We start from the raw sequence: 19,620 nt of genomic DNA on the forward strand, positions 1-19,620 counted from the left end.
CATTTCAATCTGTTAGACATCTACTTCTAGATGTTCTATGGATCTCTACAATTCCATCTAAAATGGAACTCATTGTATTTTCTTTCAACCATGTCTTCTCTGTTTTTGTTAATGATACTATCTGTGTAGATATTTAGGTTCAAAGCCTGAGTCATCTTTAACTACACTCTCTACCTTCACCTCCATTAGTGGTCAAATATTCATTCCATTTCCACCATGAATCTATCTCTTCCCTTTCTCTTTATTTCCTAGCATTCACTCTTGTTATCTTAATTTTATTACATGTATAGGCTCCCATCTGATTTTCTGCTCTTCTTTCCACTAAACTTTACTTTTCCTGCGGTAAAGAGCTGTATTTATCACTTTCCTATTTAAAATCTTTCACTAACTACTTGTGTTGGATCAAATTATCTTTCTAGCTTTGTATCTCCTGTTGCTCCTGCTCCATAAATTTCTTCCTTTAAGCTAAGAGTACTTTCCATTTTTTGAATATTCGCCTTGCTTCACACCTTAATGCCTTAAGTATTTTCTTTCAAGTAACCTTTCTACTATTCCATTCCACCATCAAACACTCCTCACCAACAGATGCATGTCTAATTCTCCCATTAGTCTATAAACTCTTTGATGGCAGGAATTGTGCTTTGCTGAATCCTTAAGTGCTCAGTTCATAGCATTTTGCTGGATTAAGGTAATCACTGAGTAAATATTTGTTGGATTTGACTATTTTATTCACAAGGTTGAGATAATATGCCTTCCCCTCTTTAAAACTTTCTCATATCTAGTTAGATGTACTTCCTCACTCTTCAGTTGTATTCTAACATGTTTTATACTTTAGTGGTATTAACATATTTTCCTTAGCGTAACAGTTATTTGAGGGTTATCATGTGCAACAAATGCTGTCGAGTGGGAGTTTGTGTACTAGGAAAGTTGAAAATAGCTACTAGGCATGTTAGTAATTTTGGTATGTTGGCAAGAAATAATTTTACTTGCAGCTAACTTTGCATATCTGTAATGGATATTCTGGGATGCTTTACAAAATTTAAATTCCTATTGTACATTCAGAAACTTAAACAAAAACATTTCTCAATTGTGCTTGACATTGTGCACCTGGGTATGAACCACAATATAATTTATCCATATCACAAGCATTTGTTGAATGGCCAAGTACACGATAGAGTTCCATTGTATAATTCTATGGAGTGACTAATTGCCTTTTACTAATTGTCACCTAGCACCACCTAGTACTTCTCCTAGACTAGGAGAAGTCTGTCTATGGACCAAACATCAGAACAGCTAAGAAATATCCAGAGAAACGTGTTTGGGAGAAATGATAAACCTTGTCCAGTGACCGAGTGAAAGACAGTCTCTGAGCCATTTGACTTGGGTACAAATTTGCTCTAAGAGGACCTACAGATACCCAGGTCCCTAGGCGTCTAAACATTACCCAGGAGTAGGTAGACTCTAGAGACCACTAGAATCCTTGAAAGTGACTCCAGATGAATTCATTTGATTGGGATCTCTCCATAGTTTCAGACTCATCCTAAAATTGAATGTAGACCTAAGAAAATCATGTACTGAAATGGGATCTCTAAGACCTTAACTATTTTTTCACCCTATAATTTTGAATAAAGAAGTTTAAACCATATATTAATAAAATCAAGATAGCCAACAACATTTTCTTTAAGTATTAGAGCCACCTTATTCTCCTGAAAAAAAAGCTCCTTTGTGAAACACCAAATCTCATGTATGTGAGGCTTAATCATGGTTAATAACCAAAGGAGCATGAGGGATTGACACAGCTAAAACTCTACAGAGAACTGCACAAATATCTTTTTATTTCTTAAACTTTTTTTATATAATACTTTTTCAAAATGAACTTTTGGACTTTTGTGGAGGAACTAATAGAAAGTCTCAAAGCAGCCAGAAAAATTGGGGACTGTCAAGTAAAAAGGAAACATTTTGACCCACATATGTCAAAAACCCATACTGAATATGCTGATACATCCCTCAGAAGTGACTTGTACAGTGTAACTAATTTTTTCCTGCTATGGAAATCAGTGTATTCTTTATATAATAATAAAAATGACTATTCTCACCTGAATTTCACATTTGTAAACAAATATTATACTGTAATCAGATTGATTATATATTAATTATAAGTTTTTCTCAGGAATAAAACTCTTCCCAAAATAGTATAGTACCTTTAAATTATCACCTTTCTGTTTATAGCTAACTGAAAATTAAAAGTAAATGTTAACTAGTAATTCATATCTTATGAAACTATTTTTCCAACTCATGTGAATATAGGTTCCTGAAAAGAAAAATAAGTTTCTTCTTTGTTCAAAAGAAGTTAACATATAATGTTGTATCCTTACAAGAGTTCCCTATCTAATAATTGAGCTTGGTTTTATAATAATTTTAAATCAAAACTGACCACTAAAGTAATCTATAAAAGGAATGCTTTGTATCTGCACTAATACAGTAGCCACTAACTAGCTCATGTGGCCACTGAGCACTTCAAATGTGGCTAGGGAAACTGAGAAACTAAATTTTTTATTTTATTTAATTTTAATTAATTGAAATTTAAATCAAAAAGTTAAAGCATTGCTAATTTTTATATTGATGACATGTTAACATGATAATATTTTGGACATATTGAGTTAAATAAATTAGTAAAATTCATTTTAACTATTCTTAAAAAATTACATATGTAGCTCCCATTATTTGTTGGACAGCACTACTTTAGAAGGATACATTTGATTAAGTTATGTAGACTTCATTCTAGACTGTTAATTGTGAAGCTATTGCTTTGATCTAAAAGTCTTTCATGCACTTTCTTTCCTGGCAGCAGTCATTAGAGGCAAAATTTAAGTTGCTTTAATTTACCAAGGGTTAGGAATTAAGGTACAACTTACTCCAAAAATATACAAATTATTGATTTTGTTTGAACATATGTATATATAAACACAGCTTATAAATAAATATATATATGTACAAGTATCAAACTTTGTCTATAGTGTGTGTGTGTGTGCGCGTGTGTGTATAAAACTTAACCCACCAGTTTGTTTATAGTGTTTCTTTCCCAAATCATCGACCAATTTTCTGATCTTCAAATTTAGCTTTGGCAGTATAGGACTAGAAGCATTACTAAAATTGTCCATTTTCATCAACAAACCTCACGAAGTCAGAGACTGTACGTTGATTTGTGTTAGGCTCATGCATATGCACAGATTTTAAAATCTGGGGTAATGGAAATGTCACTGAAACTATAAAAACAAAGTGTTGCAAGTTTTATTTCCAAACTGAAAAAAAGTAGCCCTTTAAAAGACTTTAATGGTTTCTGTTTTGACCTGAATAGTGAATGGAAAAAGAGGTAAAATAATAATCTATAAAACATCAATTTACAATTGAGGAATTTGAATCTATAAAAAGTCTCATTAATTTAATCAATGCTTTTTAAATTTTGGAATATTATGGGGCTACAAACCTTTTGGTTATATGAATTGCTTTTTTACAGTTTGGGTCAAAGTTATAAGTGTGTCCATACTTTTACTGGTAATAAGGCACCCTACCTGACTCAATCGATGTCCACTCTGAACCACGCAGCAACACTGTATTGTCACAAACGGTATGTTGTTTATTCTTCACATCCATAATAAGTATCATTTTTAGCACATTTTATTGACAGAGGACTAAATCTTGAAAACCCTTCCCCAGGGTCACACAACTAATAAGTAAAAAAGCAAAGAGTTGAACTCAATTCTGCCTGGCCTAAGAGTTCGTGCAAACCCCAGTGAGGCATTTTATTCATCAACTTCTGTGACTACAAGCTGGTAGTTTGTCTTAGACACTGTAAAATCAGAGGAAAAGAATTCCCATTCTTCTGGACACCCACAGAATATTGTTCATTCTTCTACTGTAGCATGTAATGAGTTGTATTATAATTTATGTTTCCTCTCATAAGATCCCTATTTCTTGAAGAACTTAGTAGATGTTCCATTGTTGTTTTGTGAATGAATGGATAAATAAATGAATAGTGAGTAAATGGGTAAATGAGATTTTGCAAAGCAATTTTGACACAATCTAGGTACACTTGCTATATTCAGCCTGAGCTTTACTAAAGCCTAGCCCATCCCGTTTCTAGTGATATAATTCCACAGCTAAACCCTCTAAACATTCAAATACCAAAAGTTGCATTTCTTCAAATATATACATTATATATATACACACATATATATATATACATATTTTGAACAGTATATGAAACTAACTCCTATCTATCTATCTATCTATCCTGGCATACAGTTGGAATACATAACAGGAGAAAACAAACACAGTTATGTACATATATTTCCCAAGGCCACACAAACATGTACACACACACACACACACACACACACGCACACACACAAATTAAAGGTATAAGGGAGATAAACTGTGTGTTGCACTGAATTGGACAATTCTCTAAATGTATATTGGGAAGAGTTTGACTTTGTTAACCTGCATTTTTGTTTCAAACCTGAAATATAACTAATTAGTATCAGTAGGCACATTCTTGCTTGGTATTTTTCCGTTTTATTTTTATAATTCTACTGATAGCCACAACTCACTAAATTGCCAAAGACACTTCAGATAGAAAAATGTGTACTGAAAAAACAGAAGCATATGACCTTTCAAAGTAAATGTTGCTCCTGGAATTAAAATAAAAAAAAATTTGTAAACTATAACCTCAGAGTTACAGTGATAATTATGTCCAAAAAATGAATTCCTGGAAAGCAAGATTAAATAAGAATGAATAGAAATCCTATCAGTCAAAGGAGTAATAAAACACAAATTATCGTGCTGTCTTTTCTAAATATAAGACAATGTGGGAGCAGCACTGGAATAAACTGAACCTTTAAACTCTGAGAGGAGTTGGAGAAAAATGAGCTCTCTGCTCAAAACCTAATGGGAAAATGCTCATCATCTGAAGGATCAAAGACTCAGGAATGCTAATCTCAGAGCAGGCACTTTCTCAGGCCTTATTATTTCTCTTCTAGCCAACCCATTTCACTTCTATTCTCATCCCCCATTTTCATTGAACTAGTCTTTACACCAGTTGTTTTCCAGGTATACCGAACCCTAAGCAATCAAAAAATGAAACAATTTTTATAGGCTCATGCCTAACTCCAAAAGAAGTCTTATTAGCATTATAATACCCTTATTCTAACAAGAGTACAATCTACTGAATTTTGAGCCTAGTTTCAAAATCAGACTATATTCCTTTCACATTAAACGCCCATGCTTAAAATGTCTTATATGTATAATGTGCCCTTTACCTATAAAATTTAGGTATGAAACTCAGTTGCAAACTGAACAAAATTTTATGACCCTCAGTTCTTTTTCTTAAAATACAGTTGTGTGACACCATGACTAGGAAAACAGAAAGTACATGTGGAAACCATTAAATAACATTAAATCTAACGGAAAGTTGCATCCAAGCAGGTATAATATAAATCAGAATGATTGCAGAGTTCATCAGTGACAAGTGCTGGCCTTCATCACTTGTAGAAAATATGGCAGGGAGGGACTGGACACTATCAGAATATTGCAGAGCCCAAACCTTAAGTCTCCAAAATCAAAGTAAAAGATGTGACATCCCAGACAGTCGGCTCATGCTGCCCTTTGCTACACAGTGATCCCCGAAAAAGTGTGAAGAAAGTGGGATACAAATGGAAGTATTAAAGAATCGCTGACCTCCACTCCAGGCACGTTAAAGGTAACAGTGACAATAATTTCCACGCTTTCAGATTATCACCTGTGAATGGTAAGGGTTTAGCTCTTCAACAATTGATTTTTCAACCTGTTGTAACTTCTTTCATGGGAGGTAGAGCTTTGTTGGGCCTTCAGAGGAGGTTCAGTTCACTTCACTGAAACAGTCATAACCAACACACTATGTACCAGGCGCTCAATATCTTGATTCGTAAATCAGAAAACAATGTGCCTAACACATCAAAAAAATTCAAGAGATTCCTAATTCACATGAATTACAATGGACGGTAGTCCTGTGAGGAGGGAAATGGGAGGGAGGCAACTGAGTGTAACAAAAATGCCACCTTACAGCTTCTAATTATTGGAAAAGATGTAGCAGTACACAGGGGAAACTCCAGGCAAAAAAATGGGAAACTAGAAAATGATATCTTGGTATTCCCTGTTGCCCTTCAGTAATCCTCCTCTTCTCCACTTCCTAGGGAATTCCTTCCTCTCTCCTCCTAGGATTCTGTACTTTTATATTGTGTTCTCTGTCCCCATCAAATTAAGACACTGCCATTGCCCTGGTTGGGATGGATTCCTGTTCCCTCCTCACAGAGGGCTCCCTTGTTTGCTTGGGAGCAAGAGCCAGAAGAGGGCAGGCGCAGGGTCTAGGAGGCCCTGGTGGCCAACCAGCCTTTGCTTATTCAAGGACGAGGCATTCACTTGTCTATACTCGCTCTGTGCAGGCCTCCTCGCCCCAGTTCTCCTCTCCTGTGACCTTTCTCTAACTTTCCTCTCTACTACTCAGCCTCTACATACCTACAGAAATCTCTCTTTTCCTTCTGCCCTAACACTCACATATGGATTTCACATGCTTTCCAGCACATTTGGTATTATCTTTATTATTGGCTAGTTAATGGAGATTGTGATGCTGTGATTCTTTTTATTTAATGTGATAAGAAATATATTTATACTGTTGTGTTCTTTTATGTTTTGGTAAAAAAAAAAGTATATCGATACAATACATTTTTATTAATGAAAACATTATAATTTATGAAGACATAACCTTATGAGACAGTTTGAGATAAACAAATTTTATGTTGTTTTTAGAACTAGTAGCCATGAAATAAAATTGATGAAATAAGATCTAGATCATCTAAAAGGAGAAAACTACATATAAGACAGAACATATAAATTAGGATTTTTAAAAATCAACATAAATATAAAAAAGAGATCTGGTTTTAAAGTTTATACGAGGAAACCTGAGGGACTCAGCTGCTGGACCAGGATGCAATCATGCGATTTGCCTGCCAAAGAAAGCCGTTATCAGCCTCCAGCATCAACAGAGGCTCCCCAGACATCACTCCAGAGGAGCAGAGGAGTCCCCCAAGCATCATCTGGTGACAAAGGCCAGTGCTATCAAAACTCTACCTAATGTTATTCAGGTCTGGGGGTATGGATAGGTTTTTCTGGAAGGAATTCAAACATCTAATTGGACAAATAATATTCAAAATCAATTCCAATACTAAAACCACATTTCTGTTTGAAATTTTTTCAAGGCCTAAGACTAAAACAGATAGCTTCTTGAGAATTAACTGTCTCTAATCAATTTGCATTGAGGAAAAAAACTCTTTAATTTTCCTTTCTATGCATTTCATTGAAAGTGAGGTTTATAGTTTTCTCTAGGAATCCTGGCTTTAGATCAAGGACCATTCTCCCAAGGAAAATGTTTTGACCTCCATCCTTATCATCACCTAAAAGCTGATGAAATCGGATATAGTATTTAATGTGGGGAATAGAACAACCGCTTGCTAAGTAGCATGAATGGAGTGAATCCAGGCATCATAGGTTAGTAGATTCCTCTCCTTAAATGTTATTTTGCCATAGAAATCTACAATATTTACTATGCAATGAGTCATGTATTTACTCTTAAGAATATTTCCATACATGCACACTTTGAAAAGAAAATCAAGAAATTACCCATTGTAATCCACACCCACCCCACTCTAACCATCTGTATATTCTGTTTTGAAAAAGCAATCCAACAGCCAGAATATCCTTCTATACTCTCTGTCCTTTGAAGTTTACACAAAAGATCATTAAGAAATCAACCAGGTATTTGCTTCTGGATAAAATACCAAAATAGAAAGCGAGAAAAGTCAAACACTCCGACTCTGGTCCTTCATTGTCTGGTCTCAGTCTCCATTTCTTCGCCTCCTGAGGACAGAGAGTTGCTTGTCTCTCAAAGAATCACTCCAGCAGAAATGCTAAGAAAAAACTCTAGAAGCAAACTAAAATTTTAATAGATGCTTCCTTCAGTCCTAAAGAAATTTCAACTCTAACAATAAAAATAACTAATAAAAATACTACCTACAAATATATCTACAGTATACACACTACCTTACAATCTCTTAAAAGCATTTTGTTCTTGTATCTCTCCAAAGTGTACATGAGGTCACACTTAAATAAGCTTACCACTCTCAGTAGCCAGAACTGAGGATACGGAGCAATTTTCAACCGATAATTAAATTTGTCATTTGTAGTTTGGTAATTTTAGGTGAGCCAATTATTCAAAGTGATTGGAGATAGGAGTAGAGGTAAAAATATTTATGAAGAAAATTCATTTTTTTGAGGATCAAACCAGCCCTAGACCCACATCTGTCTTTAAATCTTTAAAAGACTTTCCTACTTTGAAGTAAAATACAAAAAAAATTTATATAAATAAATATGTTGATTTGATTATATTAATAACGTTACTTAAACCATTATTTAGGAGGAAAGTAGCAGAGTGATAAAGGAAACTAGCTTTGGCATGAAATACCTGCAGTTTTGAGACCAGCCTTGTAACTTGCCAATTTTTTGACCTGAGTAAGATATGTTACCTAATACCACAAAGCTTGAGTTTCGCCATTTATTAAAAAGAATAATTTCTGTGGGTTACATTGAAATAATCACTTTAAAACACTTGCAAAATGTTTTGCACGGTGTATGTTCCATAACTGTTACTGATTTATGGCATAAATATTCGGAGATGATTTCCCTTAAAGGAATTTTGGAGCATCAGAGGTAGTAGCAGCAGTGGATAACACTTAACAAGCCCTTACTTTGGGCCAGACACTGTTCTAGTGTCCTTGAATATTTACATGTATTATGAGTTACACTCCTTATCATGCTTCTTTCTCTAAGTTACATACAGGCCATTCCTCTTATATATATGAAAATTGTAAGTCAAATGCATATTAAGAAAACATAAATGGAAATAAAAACTGCTTTTCTAAGTTGAATCATGTCCAATATAAAAACTAAAAATCAAATCTTTTATAGCTCTACTTTATATCTATATCCATGCTCACATATAATCCCTTCCCTTTTCTTTTTTAGTCACTTTTTTCCCTTTTATTTATGTATTTTCTTTCTTAATTTTTTTCAGTCATATATCAGTTTGATTTTTTTAATTCATATGGAAGAATTCTCTATAAATCTAGAAATTAAAAGCACACTTTTACATAGTGGCATGATTTAAAATACTAGAAATTAGATAAAGTAAATGCCAAATTGGCACAGTAAATTATTCTTCTAAAATCAGCATTATCTTGTCCTCTTCTTTTTAACAGTCTTTGCCTACTGGCCATATTCTCCCCTGGCAGTTAATTCTAATATCAACTGCTCTTGTGCTACAGCAAAACATTTTTTTCCCTTAACCTCAGCCTGCTGCAGTTTAGCCTATTTATTCTTCTGGACCTCATCCTTATCTTCCTCATAACTATCATGTTGCTATGTGACAATGCTGCTCCACATACTTTTAATCATATTCCTGCTTTTTAAAAAAGTCTATTTTATTAAAAGATGGTACAAAGAAAAATTAAATTATGTGTGAAGCTTTTCAGTTTGGAGGATCAACTATCCATATAAAAGTTGGAATTGCTATTCCATTATTGTAGAAATATCTTAGTGTTTTCTGTTTTTTTTTTTTTTTTTTACACTTCAAATGTTTGACTAATGTGCTTTTTGTTCTTTAAAACATTCAGATAAAAAAAATTTGGATAAAAGGCTTGAAATCATATCACTGCCAATACCATTTTCTAAAAATCAGCAAGCTTTATAGTTTTTTACAAGAATGTGACCCAAGGCAGGACTTTGCACTGCATATTTACGAGGATATTAATTCCCAAAGCTCTGTGTGATTTGAATCCCATTTGTTGTCATTTGTTTTTCCTTCTTTTCCCCAAAGAGAAAGCACAGTTGCTTTTCAAGCTACTTCTCTGTATTCCAGATGAAAGAGGATAAAGGAAAATGAAATGAATGTTATAAACGTAATGATTTAAGTTTAGTGACTTATTGCTAAATTCTCCTTGGAAAATTTTAGATTGCTTTTTCTCAAATTAATTCCATATCTTTATCTTTAAAAAGCTGAGCCTGCTGTAATGTTAGTGGATAATTATTTAATTTACTTCAAACCGAATTCACTTTTCTTATTTTCAAAACTAATATAAATATGAAAGGAGCATTTTTAAAGGTTTTCTTTTTTTTAGAATCCAATTTAGTTTAATAGGACAGCAAACCTTATCTCTCTGGCTAACAGTGACTTTGGGAGAAGTAAATACAAATGGTAGAAGGAGAACTGAAGAAGGATCTGGAAATTATACACAAAACCAAATTTAGTATCTCATACTAAAATTTCATGTGAAGTTTAGTTTTACAAACTCATTAATGAAATAATAAAATATTCTATAAGCAAACACTGAAGAGAAAACAAAATATATCCATCAGGTTAGTTGTTAAGTGATGATGTAGCCTAGCCTTTCATACTGGACCTGCATTTAATGAAATTTTTTACCATTGATTTAATAAAGAATAATTCTCTAGAAACTTCAAAAGTAAAAACACTTCCGTGGTATCCCCAATGCCTATAACAGTGCCCACTGTTGAATGAAGGGAAAAATAAGTATTTGATTTCTTCCCCAGCTGGCTGTTCTAATTAAGCATACTTTTGGATCCTACAACAGTGAAAGAAAAGAAAAAAAAGAAAAGAAAATCCCACAAGATGTAGCCTGCCCAGAGGAAATCTCCAGAAAAATGAACCCCAGCTTTCATGGCAGGGAGAAAGAAAGAAAAAATATGTTTTTGAACAGAGACAAAATTATATGACACTATAAAGTATCTGTATAGGATTCGATTCCAGAGGGTGCTAGGGGAGAACTCTGGAGAGGGAGTCAGTAGAATGTGAGTCAGGAATCAGGAGACTAATGGAGGACAGAGGATAAGGGCACTCCCTGAGGATCCTTCAGAACAAAAGAAAGGGAGAGGAGGGAAATCAGGAAGCACCAGGGCCAGGTATCATTGAGAATGTAGGTGTTTGCATTCTGGCCAGATTTTCAAGAATACAGCCTAGCTGTCAGTATTCTCATAGAAAAAAAAAAAAAAATACAATAAATCCCTTTCTAACTTTCTATGTGCTAGAAGTCTCTGTTACTTGGCCTTTCTGATTCTCTACAATGCAATGAAAACTCATGGTTAGGTTTTTAAGGTATTTTTTGAACCATCAAGTCAAATTTAAATTATATTTGATAACAGTTTTACTGTTAAATATATAGTTCAAAAGAAGTCACCTCAAATGGCATTCATTCATTCAACAGCTACTTAAAGTCCATTCTATTGCAGACATTGGTTCATCCCCCAGATGAAGCAGAGGCTAAATGAGAGTTATAAGACTCTTGCCTCAGGAATTCACAGTAAAATAGGGGCACATACACATTTAAACAACAAGAAAAACACAATTTCTAATTTCCATGATCCACGTACAGGATAAAAATTTGTATAAAGACTTTTTCAGAGAATTTGGACAACCAAAGTGGCAAAGAATTTGATATATTGGGGAAAAGAAAAGTAAATAGTAAATAAGTGGCAAGATAATGACTGAAAAGGAATGATATGATATAAGAAAAAGGAAATGAAGGATTGTTAGTGGAAAAAATTATCAGAAGAAACTCAGTAAAAGTAAAACATGGTCAAGAGATAACTATATAAATCTATTTGTACATTTATTAAATATGATTCTATTTGATATGTAATTTACAAATAGAAACATGCACAAAAAAGCAGCACCAATGAATACACATTTGGAATGCCAAACTTTGGGTTTCATACCCTGTGCCCCAATTATGCTCAGACTATATACAGTTCCAAATCAAGGCATTCCCCCCAGAGAAACCAATCAAAGTATTATACTGCAAACTCTGATTTGGACTGTTAATCTGTACATTCTGGTATATTCATTCATTCATCAAAAAGTGAACATGTTCTATGTGCCAGACATTTTACTGGAACATTTAATGACACGCTAAATTAGACACGGTCCTTCAGTGTGAACACCCAACTGGTCTGTGATGGAGAAAGGTAGTGAGAAATAACTAAGCCTAGAAGACAGGACAGGATTCTCTGAGGAAGTGGTGTTCAAGATGAGACTTTGAGTACAGGATTTTAAACAAGGTTAAGGGAGTATAGAAGTAAGGGCAGGTGGGCTAAAGGACAGGAACTTCTTATGCAAGAGGAGATGGGTGAGAATACAGATATGGGGAGGCTCTAAGCAAGGCCCCTGAGGCAGAAAACAGAGCCTGGAGGGGGCAAGTGGCACTACATGGGAATGAAAGGTAGGCAGGTCTCAGGGCACTCAGAGCCACAGGAAGAATTTGATGAGGTGGGAGTAAGAGGACAAGTGGATACAGTATAAGGCACAAATGTTCAGAGGTGTATTTTGAAATCCTTTTATCTGCAGAGTAGAGAAAGGCCTGGAAAATAAAAGCAAGAGTAAATGCGAGAATGTCATTTAGAAGCTTTTCTGCATTACTTTAGACTAAAGACACAGTATTTGGGACTAGGATAGTGCCAGTAGAAATAGAGACAAGTCAGTTGATTTAAAAGATATTTAGAAAGTTAAAAACAAGACTTAAGAATCGTTTGGATGAAAGAGGTAAAAGTGAAGAATGTACTAAGGAAGACTCAGATTGACTGGATCACCAGAATCTGTAGGCATGATTCACAAAGGTAATGAATAGTAGACAAAGACCAAGAATTAAGGACCAAATTTGGAGCAATGGAAAAGGAACATTCACGAATTTCATTTTAGAGGGCCACTGTGACATCCAAGAGATTGAAATGAGGGTCTGCTCCCCAGAAAAGAGGCTGAGGCTAAAACATATTTACCAGAATATGGATGATTTTACCTACAGTGGATACAAAATGAGAAAACAAAAAGGGGCCAGTTCCAAAATTCTGAGGAACCTCAACATTTAATGGCCAAGTGGAAGGAAATGAGCTTTCCCAGAAAGCTGAACACAAAAAGTGGGAAGAAAAATGAAAAGGTGGATGAGGTAACAGAGCACATCAAGGAGGGAGAGGCCAACGTTGTCAAAGACTACAAAGAAGTCCAGCCGGTATCATGAGGACTGAAACGTTCACATTGCATTTAGCAAAGTGGGTGTCACTGGTCACTAGCTAAAGCTACTTTGAGAGAGTGAGGGTGGTGGGAACTAGACTGAAACAGATTGAGGAGTGAACGGCAGGGAGGGGGGTGAGGAAATGATGGCAGTGAACACAGACAACTTGCTTGGCATTGAAGGAATTGATAAAAACAGAAGTTGTCATTTGTAGGAGGATTTGAGAAAAATAGAGAAGTTGTTTGTTTTGGGTTTTCTTTTTATGGTTTTGTTTGTTGAGATTTATTTGTTTTTTTGATGGAGAAACTTGAACAAATTTAAAAGTCAATGACAACTCTTAAGCAGTTGAGAGAAGCGGTTTGATAGTGTTAAATCCTAAGAAAGCCAAGGAGTTGAGACGAAGTAGAGAATAAGGACGGGATGGGTGCTGGATGTAGGTGGGCCACATGATAGGTATGAGGAAGCAGAGGGCTTCGTTTGCATGTGCTTGTGTGCCAAAGTAAGATCGCTTGTTCAGAGTAATATGCTGAAATAGCCAGTAGTAAGAGGACGGTGAGATAAAGGTTTGAGGAGAGTAGATAAAATTTGCAATTGTCATTAAGAGGAATAGAAGATTTTATTGTCCAAAGAAACATATAGTAAGCTCATGGGAGTATTGAGTACATTTGAGATATGTGGTTATGAATTCACAGGAGAATCAAACTGTCATGTTGTGAGACTTCAACAGCATTGGGCTGTTGGACAAGCACAGATAATGCAGATAGTCAGGGGTCATTAAGGAATGAGGTTTCACTTTTTGAACAGAAAGGCAATGAAAAAGGGAGAAAAGTGAGTGTTTTTAAAAGGATAAAACTCTAAGCTAGACTGGAGGAAAATGGAAAAAGAAGAGATGGGATGGCCTAGGAGAAAGTATGGGGTGAATGAACTGGAGTGCTTGATGAGGGTGAGGGAGTAGGTACAGTGTAAGCAGTTGGACCGGCAAGCTCAGGGGAAAGGTAGTGATTGCTGGAGATGAAGATGTCTGAATTAGTTACTCTGGACATGGAACAATTTGGCACAATACCAAGATCCAGGAGGTGTTTGTGGGAATGGAATGCTAAAACAGAGTGAAGAAAAGGTCACTGAAGATAACTAGTAGGTCAAGGAACCAAGGGAGGACTGCTCTGACTACGTCATTCCCATAAACATTGAAGTAACCCAGGATGATGACAGCCCTGAGGGAGAAAGGTAGCCAAAGAGCCAGGTACCAGTAGCCTAGATGAATGACGGAAAGTGGCCAAAAAGTCTGCAGGTGACAGCTGCAGAGACCACAGAGACCACAGAGGGTGGTACAGTGAAATAGCCTCAAAGAAGCAATTTTTTTTTTAATGAATGAATTTGGGAATAATCTCAAAGCAGCACCAAGAAGAAGGTGTGTAGCAACCCTACCTCTAAGGTCTGTTTTCAGAGTAACATTTAAACCAATGTTATTCATCTCCTGTAATAATGAAATTATATTTACAGTCAAAATCTTCATATGGCCAACTTATAGCACAGAATATCAAAATTATCTTGGTTATGCCATTAATGTTGTATGTGGGGGGGAATTATTACCAGTTCCTTATGTTTCTAAGTGAAAGGACTTATCTATAGCAGGGGTCAGCAAAGTTTCTCTTTAGAGGGGCCAGTCTCTGTTACAGCTACTCAGCTCTGCCATTAGAGCATAATATCAGCCAAAGACAGCATATCAATGAAGGCGACATTTTGAACTCAATCTGTCCTATTTCCATATCTATTGTTCAGTTCATTCTGGACTCAGGTGGGGAAAAAGGGTACTATTTATTGAGTCCCTTAAAAATACCAACAATTACTTCTTTTAGCTTTAAAAACTAAAGAAAATCATCCAAAGGTTCATGATTTTTCATTTCCCCAAAAGAAAATTGAAAGCAAGCACTCACCTGAACATAGAGTTCTCTGAGTTCATATTGAAATTTCTTGGGATCTGTAGTAATTGTCACTGGGCCAATTTCTGTGAAGATAAAAATGACATAGTTTAATAAATAGTAATCTACAGCATTAAAGACTTTACTGTGTTTACAAATGTCTTTCACTGTGTACCACATAGTTATTTATTAAAAGGAATAGCAAAATACCAAATACTCTTTCTCAATTTATAGCTACCAAAGAATAACTTATAATTTACTATAAATTATGCATCCCTAAAAGAGTGCATTTTTAACCTTGGGAAATGCAATGGGGAGTCAAAAATGTCATAGGACAAAGAATCAGGAGACCCCAGTTTCAGTTCTTTCTCACTGTCGCCAGTTAGTAAATATTTATCAAGCACCTACTTTGTTATTTGAATTTAAATGAATCATTTATTCACCCTATAATTCAGTTTTCTCAATTATAAAGTGTAAAGTTGTCTGCAACTTTTCTATAAGTCTGAATTAGTTCACAATAAAAAGTGTAATGCTAAACAAAAAAAGAAAGAAGTGAACATTAACTGCCCTATCCCTCAGGGTTTTTACAAAGTTGGAGAAGCATAGATACAAGGACATATTAAAAGTACAGAAAATCGTCCCTATTACTTCTCTTCCCATGGCTAGGCGGCTGAGCATCACTATCACCATTTTTCTGATCATAATTACTGGCTTTGATCACAATTACCTTCAGGGCCACCCTCATGACTGCCTGATGTACTGCATAAACCTCTGCTTCAAATGGAACGGGTGGGGCCACTACTGTCTTGCCTGGAGAGCTAGGACTTGCATCCTAAGTCAGATGAGGAGAAGAAGCCCCAATATCAGTTTGGGTTAAGCTGACAATATGTATATATGGTATAGATAGTTTATTTTTTGTAAGATACATAATGCCTATAGTAAACAAAGCTTATTCCCTTAAAAAAAAAATATCGACTTTTAAAATAGATAAGCAGAAAGTGATTTTTTATGAGTATCAGTTACTTTCCCCAGAAAGCATCCATATATTTAAGTAAGGATATTAAAATACATCTGGATATCGTGTGCACAGATATATCATCTTAAATTCTCAGGGTGGATGAAAAGTTTCTTATGTAATGAAGATATAGGCCTCATTCACAACTGTAATGTGCAACTGCAATATAAAATTATAAAGACACTTAACATTTACCTTTTATAAAATATTTTCTAGCTTCAAAGGCACAATGCTTAAAAGTACTTTATAACTTCAAAGGATAATAATTAATTAGACAGGCCCTCTATAACATGCTACATATGTTACAAAAACAGATTGTAGTATTTTAAAAATAAATGAGATAAATTAGAAAGGAGGTACAATTTGTCGGCCATAAACCATGCCACTGTTCTTAGAAATAACAAGAAAAATGTCTCCATCCTTCACTATAGATTAGACACCTTGCAATTTGCAAAAGGAATGAAGAAGCAATGGGAGAAACTGTGAGAATGCAAACATCTGCATTCCACACAAAGCAGAACAGTCATTAGCCATGTCCCGAGTATATGGAAAATGGGAGAAGCCTCCTCCCTCAAGACTAAACAAAGGCATACTTTGCAAAGGAATGCAAAACAGCAAAGAATATGCCAGGCAGTTACACCCTGACATATAAATTGTCAGCACCATTGTCAAGCCAAGCTTCTATGTTCCTACATTGCACAATACTGAAATAATCCAAGAATTTAAAACTCAAGAAATAGAAAGGAATACAAAGAATACTAGAAAAAAACCAATTATATAAGAATAAAGAGTGTAGACATGCAAGAACATTCCCTATAATAATAATAAAAAAAATCTCTGGATATATGCCTGTTCTTCAAGAGTAGGGATCAAGAGATGCTATTAAAATAAAAGGACTGAATAGCTTCATTTTAGTTAACCAGAGGCTCTCAAATATACACCTGTTTTCAACAAAGATAGGAAATCTCTCTTAAAGCCCATTAATAAACATTTTTTGCAAACCACACTGAACAGCTGAGATAAATCTTTTATCAGTTATGAGAAATACTCAGGAGAGGTAACAGCTTGCCGAGCTGTCATATCCCTCCAGCTGTAAGCATTCTTTCCAACTCATTTTAACTGAATGATACGACTATTTGGCAAAATCAGCCCTCCTCCCTTTCAGAACTTGCTTCCATTCCAGTCTTTCTCTTCACATAACAGAACCCTGTGCCAGTTATGTCATTAGCAATTTCCTCTTCTCTTTTCGCTCATGTCGGTTTCATCCCTTGCCAAGCCTTTGATGACATTCAGCAGGTACAACTTCGTCCTCCCTTCCTGCCTGAACATGGTCCTCTATTGCTTATAGAATTAAATGGGAACTCTCTAAGGCAATCCAGGCTCTTTCTTCTATTTATCCAGACTTCAAATTTGGAAGCTATTGCACTTGCTCAGAATCCCCATGGTCATCTCCCTTGTCCTTCACCTGCCCATGCACCTCTCCGTACATAAGCCTAACTTAAACCCTATCTCCTTGAATGTTTTGCCTTTTCTCTAATTTGCTGTAATTTGTCTTAATAATATTTTCCATAATAAAAAATAGGAAGAATGAATGTGCATAATTTTCAACAGAATGTAGATATGATCTCCACTTTGTCCAGTTATTTTATCTAGTTGTTTACAAAGAAAACTCACTAAAAATGTCTTAAAAATCAATCTCATACATAATTACAGAGCTAGAAGGGGCAGTAAAGATCATTTGGTTCACTCCCCTCATCCTACAGACAAGAAAACTTGAGGTCCAGAGACAATGAAACTGAAAAATTTTGGTGAAGAAAGAAGTTAAGATATCTGATAACATTTTCTATGCTGAGCAACCTATACAGCTCACTAACTTTCTCTCTTTTCCAAGATCTCCATTCTGTGAATTGTATCACAACTAATTTCCCACTCCTTTTCTCTGGACCGTGGGCAGGATGAGCCATGTTCAGAGTCTCTAACATTATGAACCCAACACCCAAAAATCTTTATTGTCACATGCCTAGATTTCTTTTAATAGACTGAAGAAAATTATCTCTTGCCTAGTAAATACTATAATCAAACATACAATGAAGGCATGTTAGAAAATTGCTTCTCAAGTCTATGTAACAAACACATATTGAACATATACTATAGGTGGTTGCTGTTGGTAACATAAAGATGAACAAACATGGGCCCTGCCCTCAAACCCTCAGTGGTCTACTGAGATAAAGGTGTAGATATGTAATTGCAGTACAATGTAACAAGTACAGAAATAGAAGCAGAGAAAAGATAGTGTGGAAATACTAATAAATAGAGACTTTTTTTTTCCCAGAAAGAACTAAGGGAGATTTCGAAAAGGTGGTGAAAATTCTGGATTTCAAATTAGAGGAAAAAAGTTCTTCATTAATCCCAATTTCTTTTTAAATTCTATATATCAAGTTCACAAGGTATTCTTGTATTGTGTCAAATAAGTTATTACCTATAACAATCTATATTTGCAAATATTTTTACAATTCACAACACTCTGTAACATATAGGAGCCTCCTTCGAGGCTTAAAACAACCTCACGAAGTAAGTAGAACAGATACAATTATATAGACAATGGAAGCTTAGGTGATTTGTCAAAGTCACCCAGCCACTTTAAGAGCTACCATGATAGCATGTGCCTACGACATGAAACCTGGCATCCACCACTTGGTATTATGACTGCCTGATTGCTTTTGTATCTGCCTCTCTTGGCTGTCAGCACCTTGAGGGGATAAACTCTCTCAATGTAAATGTAGTAGAATCCCAATAAATGTTTGAAGATAGGAGGAAGAGGAAGAAGGAGGAAAAATATATACAAAAGTTAAACCTAGGCCTTTACATTCTTTATTTCTTGTTCTTTTCACTACATCGTGGAGCCTCAATGCTGTAGCTAAAGACCATGCTGCAAGATCAGTGATGATACTGATTAGTCAACTGAAAAAGTTTTCAGTTTCCAATGTAACAAAATGTTCAAGCTATTGATACAGATAATTAATAGATACAATTTTCCACTTATAACTTATTTTTAAAAACAAAAGAAACATTAAGGTAACATGCATTGTACAAACATAAGAAATTTGTTTGTTATGGTACAAAGATTATTTTTGATTTAAAACAGTAATGGTATCTGAAACTCTAAGGAAGTCTTTTCCCTGTTCAATAATTGTATTATTTCCCATTTCCTAGGAATTTATCAGATGGGTTGGACTTACTGCCAACATCTCGACCATTGTTCTCTTAATCTGAGTTGACGGGTTGTACTTAAGAAAATAATGGAAAGAAATTCACAATGTAATATTTTCTTTCACTGCTTCATTTGGCAAGATCGGTATCCAGTACCTCACTTCCTTTTTCCTTCCCACTAACAGATTTCTGCTACTTCTACTTTTTCTTTACTCAAAGTGGTTCCTTGATAATAAGAGGAATATTTATTGCTACCTTCTGGGGTCTAAACACTGCCTGAGCATGACTCAATAACAGTGTTCAC

The 19,620-nt window shown here is 35.1% G+C and overlaps 1 protein-coding gene across 1 annotated transcript in view; it reads right to left on the minus strand.

Annotated features, from left to right (window-relative positions):
* The window catches only part of HMCN1 (hemicentin 1), a 414,078-nt gene that overhangs the window by 301,950 nt on the left and 92,508 nt on the right, over positions 1–19,620 (minus strand). The window contains exon 2 of the mRNA XM_069459659.1: positions 15,107–15,177. Coding sequence (XP_069315760.1) covers positions 15,107–15,177 — 71 coding nt within the window. The remainder of the gene's footprint in view (positions 1–15,106; positions 15,178–19,620) is intronic.

This window comes from Eulemur rufifrons, chromosome 27 (assembly GCF_041146395.1).
Source record: "Eulemur rufifrons isolate Redbay chromosome 27, OSU_ERuf_1, whole genome shotgun sequence".
Classification (NCBI taxonomy): Eukaryota; Metazoa; Chordata; class Mammalia; order Primates; family Lemuridae; genus Eulemur; species Eulemur rufifrons.